Genomic DNA, 12,067 nt, shown 5'->3' on the forward strand with positions numbered 1-12,067 from the left:
AAGAGAGTTACCCATGGTGGGGCAAGATGACTGAAGGCTGCAGTCTATTTATTCCTCTGTTTTTGATGACAGTGACTTTGGTGGCTAGCCATCCGTGGAGCCTTTCTGATTGATTGAAGTGGCTGCTGTTAGCACTAGCAACGGGAAGCTCCTGTGTTGTCAGGAAATCAGAACCTTTGAAATGAAAGGAACAATTGAAGGAACAATGAGAAATCCCCCCGTCATGCATTAAAGAAAGGTTGTGAGAAAAAAAAGGGGAGGGAGATACACTCATCCACACATCCTCTTTGTGTAAATGAATATTTCCCAGAGTCATTTTTCACACCAACACTGCACAAAGCACAAAAAGAATAATCCAATTAGTGTCAGCAAGCCTTTTATTGAAAGTGGCGCATAAAAAACTACACATTTAATCAAAACTGCAATAAAAATTGTGTCACTGAAAGGTTAATTATGTTTCAGCACAATAATAAGTTCTCCCACGCTAGATAGGTTATTACAATTTGTTTAATTAAACATACTCAGATCGATTCCCATCTCTGTAAGAATGCATGTTGGCTGTTAATCTCGCCATAGCTCAGGATTAGAATTAGATCTCGTTAATATTGAGAACTTCTCGCTGTTGACTCCCTGGGCTTGTTTGAGAGTGTGATACTAATGAAAAGGCACTGTCGTCGGGGAGGAGCAGAAATGATGAGTGGGGGGGGGGGGGGGTCCTGGGTCAGGCACGGAGACTTCAGTTACTCTGGTAACGGATAAAGACACTCTGTGTGTGCCACTGTGCTTTCTATGGTTTCTGCTAGCAGCTCACGCCTCGGGGCACACCTTGGTCTTTGAGGCAGTGCTGGGGGAACAGCAAGGGGAACTCTCCTGCACGACGGTGCAGAAGGCCCTCCCCACAGCCTTCCCCCAAGGGGGGGCCACGGCCCCCGCCGCAGGGTGAGGCTCGCCCCCGCCGCCCTCTCCTTTTGTCTCCATGAAGAGCAGCGGAGGCACCAGGCCGTACGACTGGAATAGCAGCGACACCAGCAGCGCGGCCCAGGGCGGCTGCGGGTTCCCCGGAGCGAACAGAAGCAGCGCCTGGGAGACGTGGAGGGGCAGGCAGAGCAGCACCAGCAGGGAGAGGGACAGCGCCACGGAGCGGGAGTGGGTCGGCGTCGTCTTGCTGGAAGACGCCAGGGGACCCGGGCCCAGGCGGGGCACGACGCACATCAGGTCCAGGTAGATGGCCAGCATCACAAGCATGGGCAGCAGGAAGACCGTGATGCTGTAGATGTAGACCATGAAGCTGGGGCTGAGGACGGTGTCGGGCGCACACACGCCCCAGTGGCTCCCGTGGATCTCCGCGTAGGTGAAGTTGTGCGTGTACGTGACCAGGAACTTGGACAGGAAGCCGCCGTAGGGCAGGTACTTGCCAATGACGGAGCGGTCCTGCGGGTACGGGAGTTTGGGGGGTGGTGGGAAGGGGGTGCTCCAGTTGCCCCCCTGCGGTCTGCCCAGCCCGAGCTCTGCGGTGCCGCTGCCGTCGGAGCCGCCCCCCCAGCTGTCCTGGGCGTTCCTGCTGATGAACTGGGCGAAGGCTGTCACCACGGAGACCAGCCAGCTGAGAAGCACCAGACACAGAACACGCCGGCGGGTCACCACGGCTCCATACCTGCTTCACACACAGAATATTCACATGCCCATAGAAAATGTGCCTTTGGTATTGAAGTCTTCATTTCAATTCAAGGAAAAGAGTCAATTTGAGAGTCAATTTGGTCAGATTACTTTTTCCGGTGAATGTGAAGATACAAATCTCTACCTTCCATATCATCTTATTATATCTAGGTCTGTCTACCTGCATCCAAATAACACTAATCTCAGCCAATTATGACCCTCATTATAACCAAATCTACCCTCTGCCCCTCTGTGCTCCTCAATTAGTTTGACCACCCTGATCTAACCAAAAAAGCCCTTCCTTGTCTACCAAATTTGCCCAATGTCCTCCAAACCCATTGCAGCAATAACTACCCACTTACATAGTCCAAGGTTTTCCTCCCATCTGCCCTCTCTGACTGTGCCAAACCCCTCCATCTCACCTCCACCTGCTCAGGTGTGCCTTACCTGTCCCCCAGCCTGTGCTGGAGATGGGCATTGAGTGTGAGCAGCAGCATCAGGAACATCTTGAACTGCCTGACCAGCAGGGGGCAGCACACCAGCGTGATGCAAGTGTAGAGGCACTGCGGCGTCCGCAGGTTGAGCAGCACGGAGATGGGCACGGCCACGGCGTTGCCGATGGTGCCCACCCAGCCCAGGCACTGTCTCAGGCAGGCCGCCACGCTCCCGATGCCGCCGCCGCCACCACCTCGAGGTCCCCCGGGCCTGCGCCCACGCGGCATGCACAGGCGCACGCTCACGGCGATCACACACACAGACAGCACACACTGGCCCACAGCGTTGAGCCACACGTGCAGCATGCCTGAGGAACAGTGTCAGCAAACACAGAACCACCGAAAACACAGAGGAGAGAAAGGGAATGAATGAATGAATGAATGAATAAATGAATGAATGAATGAATGAATGAATGAATGAATGAATGAATGAATGACTGAATGACTGAATGACTGAATGAATGGGATGGATAATTGGATTGATGGTGAAGGGATTTAAAGACGGACGGCTTGATGGACGGAGAGCACAAAAAGAGGAACTCAGAAAGGTGCTCAGTATGCGCGAGGGCGCCACAGGACCACCTCACCTCGAGTGAAAAGGTTAGCAGGCGCCTGATGTGACAGTTTATTCACAATGGGGGATGTGAGCTCAATGCAAACACGGTGAGAGCACTATGCAAACATGGGGTGAAGACATACACGGGTACCGCTGCCGTACGTGGGAAACTTGTCACGTACACTTATAGCTCTCTCTTTCTCTCTCTCTCTCTCTCTCTCTCTCTCTCTCTCTCTCTCTCTCTCTACCCCTCTCTCTCCCTTTCTCTATCTTTCTCTTTCTCCTGCTCAGCCCACTTTGACAGACAGGCCATTTCAATACCTTCCCCAACAACGAGATGAGACAATGGGTGGCGGAAAGGAGGCAGGGAAAAAAAAAAGAAGAAAATCAAATGGATTCTGAAAAAAAAAAAAATCAGCTAAGCTCTTCAATATGCCACCTGTCTGTTTATCATAATGAGTTTGCCCTTTTCAGCTCTCCGTGACAGTAATCACTTACATAACTCCCACCCGCACACCGCCATTCTAATGGCTGACAATTACGCTATCTCTTAATCCGTCGGCCACGGCCCGGGCGCTGCAGGAGCACGGGCTTCTTCTGTCGCCATTGCTCTTACTGGATTAACTCCAATAATTAATGGGTTATAAGTCGTCTCTTTGTACCGCTCTTCTATTACACATTAGTTCGCTGTTTTTCCAAACAATTAATTGCTTGAGTAAATTAATTAAGCACAGAGATGCAACAAAACACTTGCAGACTTCTGTCAACCTGAAGTAGAACACTAATTGAAAAGGCCAAGTAATTAAAACCGTACGTGAAGAAATTAAATGTAAACAAATGAATAAAGGAGTGAATAAAGGGTAAATGAGGCTGTTGGGCCTACCTGTTTCAGAGATACAGAGTGTGAATGGCGTCTGTGTTGATGCTGCCTCGGGCTCCAGGGAGGTGAGTGGTATTTCTACTCTGTTACTCCTTCCCCTTTAGTCTGGTGAGCATCTCTTACCACTCTCTTTCCTACACTCACTCCTTCCCCAGCCTTGATGGACAGGGTGAGTTTAAAATCATAAACTGTCTCACACATACACACACACACACGTATTTCTCATGCAAGCCAGTCTATGTAAACATATCAATAGTGTCAATGTGAGAGCAGTACTGCCCTTTCTATCAAAGGCGTGCAAAGGGCACCACCACAAGTAAGCAGCAGGCACACAGTTACACACAACCCTCTTTACACACACACAGACACACACACACACACACACACACACACTCACACCAATGTGCTCCTAAAACACACTCAAGACACACACAAGGACACACACGCACACACTCACTCACTCACACCAATGTGCTCCTAAAACACACTCAAGACACACACAAGGACACACACACACACACTCACTCACACCAATGTGCTCCTAAAACACACTCAAGACACACACAAGGACACACACGCACACACTCACTCACACCAATGTGCTCCTAAAACACACTCAAGACACACACAAGGACACACACGCACACACTCACTCACTCACACCAATGTGCTCCTAAAACACACTCAAGACACACACAAGGGAACACACACACACACTCACTCACACCAATGTGCTCCTAAAACACACTCAAGACACACACAAGGACACACACGCACACACTCACTCACACCAATGTGCTCCTAAAACACACTCAAGACACACACAAGGACACACACACACACACTCACTCACACCAATGTGCTCCTAAAACACACTCAAGACACACACAAGGACACACACACACACACTCACTCACACCAATGTGCTCCTAAAACACACTCAAGACACACACAAGGACACACACGCACACACTCACTCACACCAATGTGCTCCTAAAACACACTCAAGACACACACAAGGACACACACGCACACACTCACTCACACCAATGTGCTCCTAAAACACACTCAAGACACACACAAGGACACACACACGCACACGCTCACTCACACCAATGTGCTCCTAAAACACACTCAAGACACACACAAGGACACACACACACACACTCAAGGACACACAAAATCACAATCTTTGGGTAAACAAAGGCTGAGATAATGGGAATGGTGAGGATGAGACGAGCTCAGGTGAAAGAGAGGAAACAAGAGGAGCGGAACGCTTATCTAACCGTTTGTTTTACCAGGAGAATCACAAGCAGGAGGAGGCAATAGATTTTACAGCCTCATTCAGTCGGATGGTTTCATATTGGTTTAGTGGTGGGAAAAAAGAAACCACTATTTGAGTGCTTTGAGGTTCAATCAAAAGACAAAATGCTCTGGCTCCAGGGTCATCTCTGAGATTTCCAGTGATAGAATTATGGGTTCTGCCCTGTAACTTCCAAATATGTGTGCATGCTGCAATATTTGAGTGAACATGGTTTTGTCTATGTCACTTTGGCGATTGGTTTCGCTGCTATGGTAACACATAATGATGTGTAGCTCCATGTCTTTCCTATACATTTTACAAACATAACCTTACAAGTCCCAAGTATTTCTGGAACTGCAAAATAGCTTACCAAGTAGATCAGGGGTGTCAAACTCAAACACACAGAGGGGCAAAATTAAAAACTGCATTCAAGTTGAGGGCCGGACATATTCAATATTTAAAAAAAAAAAAAAAAAGATCTAGGCTATTATATTTTTTCATATGAAAACATGAACTTAAGTTTAACGTAGGCCTATTAAATCTGGGACAAGCAGCCTAAAGCTTAGTTATTCAGTCGGATATATTATTATTGCCTATAAACACAGAGATTCAATTTCAAAATAAAATAAACACTTTTCTGCATATCACAGGTGCTCCATCTGTGGTCAGTCCCACACGTTTGTCCCAAGGCAGCCCCATTTCATTTACACATTTGGATACCTCTTCAAAGAGATCTTTCCCCGTAGTTGTGACATGCATTGATTTAAATCCCAAAAGTTCCTCTACAACGCACAGAGTCGAGTCCACTCCACGGATGAAGATTGACAGCTGGGCAGTATCAGATGTGTCGCTGCTCTCATCCACAGCAAGGGAGTAGGCTATACGATTAAATATTTTCCCTTTCCCATCAGCTGTTGTTGTAAATCGGTGGCAAGGTCACATACACAATCAGCAATGGTGTTTTCTGCTCAGGCTCACATTTAAAAATGTTTGCCTTTTATCAAGGCACAAGGGCACACGATGTCGCAAACTTTTATCATGGTGTTCTTGACAAATTCTCCCTCGGTAAAAGGTCGGGATGCTTTAGCGATCACCGCTATACAATAAAGCTTGCCTTCACAGCAGCCTCACTTTGTGATTTGGCTTTTACGAACACAGTCTGCTTTGACACCAGCCTTCTTTTCAACTCCTCTACTTTTTGTTTCATGTCCAGATGTTTGTAGCCTACTTTCATAGTGCCGTCTTAAATTATGTTCTTTCATTACAGCCACATCTGCTCAGCAGACAAGACAAACAGGTTTGCCCTTTACACCGGTAAACATAGGCTATATTCTGCCTCCCACCTCTCTTGAAACCCCCTGTTTTCAAAGTCCACCTTTAGTTTGGCCATTTTTTGGGGGGGGGAGACAGGCCGCAAGCTAAACTTTGACTTCTGGTGATGAGGCTGCAGACAGTGGGGCAAGGGCAAGAGGGCTCGCGTCATTTAAAATTGACGTAGGCTACCAACGCGGTGGCAGTGAATTGTGGGACTTGCAGTATTAGTGGTGCGTGCGACATACCGGCGGCCGCGGCAGGCCAGCTCTGATTAGATATTATCTGGCGGGCCAAATAAAATGACATCGTAGTCCATTCAAATCAATGGAACTTTTCGCAACATTCTGAGGAGCCGGCGGGCCGAATGAAATCGCTTGGCGGGCCCGATCTGGAACGCGGGTCTTCTGTTTGACACATCTGAAGGTGCACAGCAAAGCATACGAGGTAGTATCAGAATAAAATAAAATACAAGTGAAATCCTTTTTAGACTGACTGATGATACCTTTCGGCCCCAAGTGCAACACAACAGGCAGTAGCAATAAATGTGTTCCTTAAAAACTGCAATTGTGTAGGGCTGAGTAATATTTGATCAGTATACTTCACATTATTGTTGTATTTTTTGTATTTATAAAATAGGTACAATCCAAATCTAATACCAGTAAACCAGTAAACTAGTACAGGATGCAATGTATCCTAATATATGGAAGTGTGCGTGAAAGAGAGTCGTATTGCCACTACAATAGATTGGCTATATTTATACAGACATTCAAAAAACATTTTCTAACTAAATGGGTTATCTAACAACTAGTTCAGAGCATCCACATATTAGGTGTACCACTAATACATGAAGTAACCGAACCACATTCTGAATTCTGCAAGCATACAATGAACGAGAAAGTATCGCGACAATTTACGAGACGTGCCCGTGTTAACACGAGTAGGAAACCCTATCAGTCCCTCTTTCCTTTTGCTGTCCGCAAGCAAGGTAAACGAGTGATTTGGTGCTTTAACATATTCGCCTTATTTTTTTATGATTTTGAATAGTGCTGTTTGCAGAAACGAACTGTGCTGGTATTTTAAACCCTTACAAACTGACTGTAGTAGGGATGTTGAAATATCATGGACGAATTTCGAGAAAATTTGAGTAGAAAATGTCTCAGTTGGGCTTAGTAATGGCAGCGCCCATGCAGCAGCATTGAGGCCTGAGCTAATTTCGCTAGTAAGAGCTAACTAACGTAATCATCGACTATACGGTGATTGACCCAATGTGAGCCATTTTAGGGTTACTTATCAAAATGAATGTTGTAGTTTCAATGTCCCAGTTAAGTTTATTATATCTTCTTTCAACCGATATAGTCGGCGTGAACTAGTTGGCTAGCTGTCGAATATGCCTGGACATGTTGTGGGAAGCTAGCTAGCATGCACTGGTGGTAGCGCGAACACTAGTACTAGCTACAGAATAAGCAATGGAATCGGCATTAACTTTTGCGACCAAGGATTTTACAGGTTTAAATCGGTGGAACCTCGGTATTTCTTGAAAATAACACTGACGGTCTTTTCATGTCAACGTTAAATCGAAACAGATTAAAATGCCACAAGATATTGGCGTCATAACGTGTGTGCCGTCAGTGTTCTATCGGCATGTTGGCTATAGCTGGCTAACCATGGCTCCTGATGGCTTGTGAAGCATGGCGTACCATGTTAACGTAGACAAAGTGAAAGACATTTTTGTCATTCATTGTAATAGACTTAACGAGATGTTTGTCCTACCATGCCTTGACTTTGTTAGTGCACTTGATGGCGCGTGTTGTCGGCAGGATGTTAGTGCCTTTGCAGAGTTGAATGGTGGTATCAATCGCTCTGATCTGAAATGTACATTATAATCATTACAGATGCCAGGCGTCACAGTAAAAGACGTGAACCAGCAGGAATTCGTCCGCGCACTGGCGGCCTTTCTTAAAAAGTAAGTAACACTTCTGTCCTGAACTGATGCACATCTTAAAATATCTATTATGGGGCTCAGGAAGGGGTTTACCTTGTCAAACAGTGGCATCACAGGAACTGTCTGATGCTACTTAAAGGTCTCTGTAGAGCATAGTGTAACTGTTATCATGTCTCCATTAGGTCAGGAAAGGTGAAGGTGCCTGACTGGGTGGACATTGTGAAGCTGGCCAGGTTCAAGGAGCTGGCTCCCTTCGATGACAACTGGTTCTACATCAGAGCTGGTAAGTGAAGTATTAGTAACTTCTGTGCCACTTATAAGGACTTGAGGGCAACGTTTTTAGTCCTGCTGTTGGAGAATCAAGTCACTGCATTGTTAGGTGGCCCAACTGCCATAGGACCACCCTAATTTTCCTCCAGTGAGTAAGGTTGGGTAGTTCTGGATGGTGCCTTTTTGCCTCCATGTCAAGTCCTTTTTTTTCACTTATGGCAAAGTGGTGTTTGTGTAAAGCATTTAATCACTGAAAGATGGGACAGTACTGCTCACAAAAGCGAGAAGGCTTGAATACCAGTAACCTCTGCAACTGATCAGATCTTGGGGCCAAAACTGCTGTAAGCAAACCAAGACTCAGCTATTTTAAGTGTTACAAAAAGTTTTGGACTAACTGACATTTTGATTGTGACGTTCTCAGATCGTACGTTTCTGCCTTCAGAAGCAGCATTAGGTTGTTTTTAAGTGTTTATAACAGTTAATCGGTTTCCTTATCACGTCTCGAAAGATATTGTCGTTCTGCTTAAAGAATTGTAAAAGCACGTAGGGCCCAATGCAAATATGATGTCCACTCCTATGCACGTTTGTCTGGGTTTTCACTGTATGCCCGTCTGCCCATACAGCCTCCACAGCACGTCACTTGTACCTGCGTGGCGGCGTTGGTGTGGGTTCCATGACCAAGATCTACGGTGGTCGCAAGAGGAACGGCGTGTGCCCATCCCACTTCAGCCGCGGCTCCAAGAACGTGGCCCGCAAGGTGCTGCAGTCCCTCGAGTCCCTCAAGATGGTGGAGAAGGACCCCAACGGGTGAGCACTCCGCTTCAGCTTGTGGCAGTTTCCTTTAGCCCGGGCATCATTGGTCATCATTACGCGAGGGAAAGCCTGACTGCAGCCCAAATGTTTAGAGCATTTGCCAGGGAAGGTAAATCAGGAACCCATTAGCTAGTCCGCTGGACAATTGAGCACGTTAATATGATTATAATTCCCCCCCCTGTCAGAATTATTATATTTCAAAGTTAGGTCAAGCTCAGATCTGTAGGAGTCATTTCCTTAGGCTATTACCCATAGAGTTGATGGCTCAGACACATAATCATCTCCTCGGCCAATGGATTCTACCTCCCTTGGTCCCCAAAGAAGTTTGTAAAGTCACAGCCTCTAGAGACTACACCTGGGTGTCAGGCAAGCAGCTGGTGGGGGTGTGTGCAGCTCAGACGGCTGTGCCCACACTTTCATAATGCCCAGTGGAGCGCGCCGGGCAAGCTGCTGCCTGAATTGGCTGGCTGGCTCGGCTCTGCCCGACTCATAGGATCTGGTTTTGATGTGCCTGGCTAGCCTGTCCCCCTCAGCGGTTTTGGTGTCGAATTGGAAAGGCGGAACAGATGCTATACTCCAGTGTTGGTCTCCGGACAGGGGAATTGTGTGTGTCTCTGTGTGAAATGACTGCGGTTGGGCGGTGTTCCTCCAAACTGATGAATCAATCTGACTTTCTCTAACTCATTTTTTTTTTGTCTTTCCAGTGGCCGTAGACTGACCTCCCAGGGCACCAGAGACCTGGACCGCATTGCTGGCCAGGTGAGGTCGTTTGATGGTCAGTAACCAAACCAAACGCCTCATCTCCCTCTTCTATGTTATCGAACTGTGTAGTGGTTGCGTGGGTCAGGAGTGGCTGTAAGACACTAGACCCCGCTTCCACCATTGGTTGAAATCATTTATGTCTTTTTTTCTTTTTCTTTTTTTTTTTTTACTCTCTTTATTGGTGTTTTTTGGGTAATCAATACAATTATACAGTTACACATCACAAATCTAATGATACCACCCCTACCCACAATAAGACCCCCCCCGCATCATTTCTGTCGTTTTGGCAGAACTGTTCGCCCTTCCTCGCAGGGCCATTGAGAATGACTGGTAGAGGTTGTTTAAGATGTTTTGATGTACCCACGAAGCTCTAAGCCATTTAGCTACCGAGTAAATAATTATGAAACGTTTCAGATAAATTACACCTTTCAGGGCTTTTTCATGGCTAAGGCTGATGAACAGAGTGCATAAACAAGTTTTTTTTTTTATTCATTTTTTTTTCTCATTTACATCCTTTTAAATCCCTGAACTGAAGGGTAAAATCACTTTCGACATATCAAGTGTGGTCCTGAGGATAAGCAGGTGCGCTGCTGCTGCTGCTGGTGTAAACAGCGTGATGTTGTGTTGGCACCTCCGTCTCCATTCGAGCAAACAGCGTGCCAGCCATCAAACCTTAGATATGCCGGCGAGCCCAACACGCCGAAGCTGTGTTCAGTGTGCGTCTCCCCAACGCTCTGAAGTTTCCGTGTCAGTCGTATTAACACGATTGGGGGGCCCGTGGCATGAATGTGCTTCATTCAAAGACGGCTGAGTGATGGTTTTTATGTAGAGAAAGGGGGAGCTCTCCCCCAACCCCCAACCCCCGCGGCGCAGTCACCAGTCTCCATACCCCCCCTCGCGGCGACAGGCTTTGGGGAGAGGAAGTAAACAAACCGATTGAATTTCATGCTGGCTGATCAGCCGTATGCCATCGTTTTATTCCGCCTGATCCTCGTAATGAGCTCTGAATTTAGATGAGCTAACCTGATTCTGCCTTTTGTCGCCTCACAAAAGTGGCCTCGGCCACCGCCTGCTAAGACTTCGCCAGTCTGTGAGCGCTACCCTCTACCCCCCCCCCCCCCCCCCCCCCCCCATCCTCATTCAGTGTCCTCCTCGTCAAAGAGTGGCTCCGTTAAGAAGAATGTGCGCACCATTATTCGCCCGCCTAATGATGTGGCAGCCTGTGGAGTCTGGTGCTTTCTGAATGTTAAAATTCAGCATTATTAAAAATAACTTGGCCTGCACCTCTTATCTCTGCCTGCCTTCACCTTGTGGCACTCATGTTCTCTCATATTAATATCCTCTTTTTTTCTCTCTCTCTCTCTCTCTCTCCCGATCTGTCTATCCACTATTTGCTTTCCATTCCAGGTCTCGGCGCTAAACAAGAAGCAGCAGCAGCAGCAGCAGTTGCAGCCGTTGCAGCCGTTGTAGAAGTAAAATAAATGACCTTTTTGAGAAACTTGACTCTTGTGTCCTGCCTCATCTCTGTTCTTGATTAGGAAGTTTGGTGCCTGCTGGTATTTGTGTGCAGCAGTCCCCTGAGACGACCTATACTGGGTGGCTATTTCTCACCTTCATTCCAAAATAGTCTCCAGAATTTTCTTTTCCCGGGCAGTTAATTAAATTAGTTTCAGTTGGAAATGGAACGACCAGGTCTTTTAGACACGCAGGCTCCCACCCTACTGTGGAGTTGAATGATTTAGGAATTTCTAGCCATCAACTCTGCCCGTCCCAGAGCTGTTCAAGAGCTCCCCCCAGTGGCTGTAAGAAGACATTACATACAGCTATTAACACGTGTGTTCAGACTGGAGAGGATGTTTAAGAGTGCTTTTTCTCTGAAGAATAATGTGATTACTGTCTGAATTGACATGTAGACAACACAATGTTATACAAAGTTGCTTTTCTTTTACCCTTAGTAGGTGTTCGCTTTGAAACTGAACTAAAATACTCCTCTTGGTGTGGTTAAATGACTCCCTGGCCTTTGAAGTGAAATATGGTCTATAGCAGGGATGGATTACCGAAAGGGCCTACCAGGGGC

At 46.9% G+C, this 12,067-nt stretch overlaps 2 protein-coding genes across 4 annotated transcripts; one reads left to right on the forward strand and one right to left on the reverse strand.

Moving 5' to 3' along the window:
- Positions 1-714: 714 nt before the first annotated feature.
- On the reverse strand, positions 715-8,136 carry LOC116222452 (adenosine receptor A1-like). 2 transcript variants are annotated; one of them, XM_031576616.2, is made up of 3 exons: positions 7,974-8,136; positions 2,104-2,458; positions 715-1,654 (listed from the first exon to the last, which is right to left on the reverse strand). In XM_031576616.2, the coding sequence occupies exons 2-3, from the start codon at positions 2,454-2,456 to the stop codon at positions 808-810; spliced, it is 1,200 nt and encodes a 399-aa protein (XP_031432476.1). In that variant the 5' UTR covers positions 2,457-2,458; positions 7,974-8,136; the 3' UTR covers positions 715-807. The 2 variants fall into 2 exon arrangements, with proteins under 2 accessions (XP_031432476.1, XP_031432477.1); XM_031576617.2 differs by lacking the exon at positions 7,974-8,136 and adding an exon at positions 3,590-3,966.
- rps19 (ribosomal protein S19) lies at positions 7,132-11,493 on the forward strand. Of its 2 annotated transcripts, none has more exons than XM_031576618.2 (6): positions 7,132-7,188; positions 8,096-8,166; positions 8,328-8,428; positions 9,039-9,222; positions 9,933-9,987; positions 11,398-11,493. In XM_031576618.2, exons 2-6 carry the CDS (start codon positions 8,096-8,098, stop codon positions 11,458-11,460), a joined length of 474 nt encoding a protein of 157 aa, XP_031432478.1. In that variant the 5' UTR covers positions 7,132-7,188; the 3' UTR covers positions 11,461-11,493. The 2 variants fall into 2 exon arrangements, with proteins under 2 accessions (XP_031432478.1, XP_012673626.2); XM_012818172.3 differs by having other exon boundaries at positions 7,134-7,188; positions 9,933-10,003.
- The last annotated feature ends 574 nt before the right edge of the window (positions 11,494-12,067 follow it).

This window comes from Clupea harengus, chromosome 11 (genome assembly GCF_900700415.2).
Source record: "Clupea harengus chromosome 11, Ch_v2.0.2, whole genome shotgun sequence".
NCBI classification, from domain to species: domain Eukaryota; kingdom Metazoa; phylum Chordata; class Actinopteri; order Clupeiformes; family Clupeidae; genus Clupea; species Clupea harengus.

Bases quoted from the DNA above. Each gene is read 5' to 3' on its own strand.
- LOC116222452 (XM_031576616.2), bottom strand. From the start codon at position 2,456: ATGCTGCACGTGTGGCTCAACGCTGTGGGCCAGTGTGTGCTGTCTGTG. The intron at 1,655-2,103 runs GTAAGGCACACC...TGTGTGAAGCAG, and splicing joins CAGCACAGGCTGGGGGACAG to GTATGGAGCCGTGGTGACCC.
- rps19 (XM_012818172.3), top strand. From the start codon at position 8,096: ATGCCAGGCGTCACAGTAAAAGACGTGAACCAGCAGGAATTCGTCCGC. The intron at 8,429-9,038 runs GTAAGTGAAGTA...CTGCCCATACAG, and splicing joins CTGGTTCTACATCAGAGCTG to CCTCCACAGCACGTCACTTG. The intron at 9,223-9,932 runs GTGAGCACTCCG...TTGTCTTTCCAG, and splicing joins GTGGAGAAGGACCCCAACGG to TGGCCGTAGACTGACCTCCC.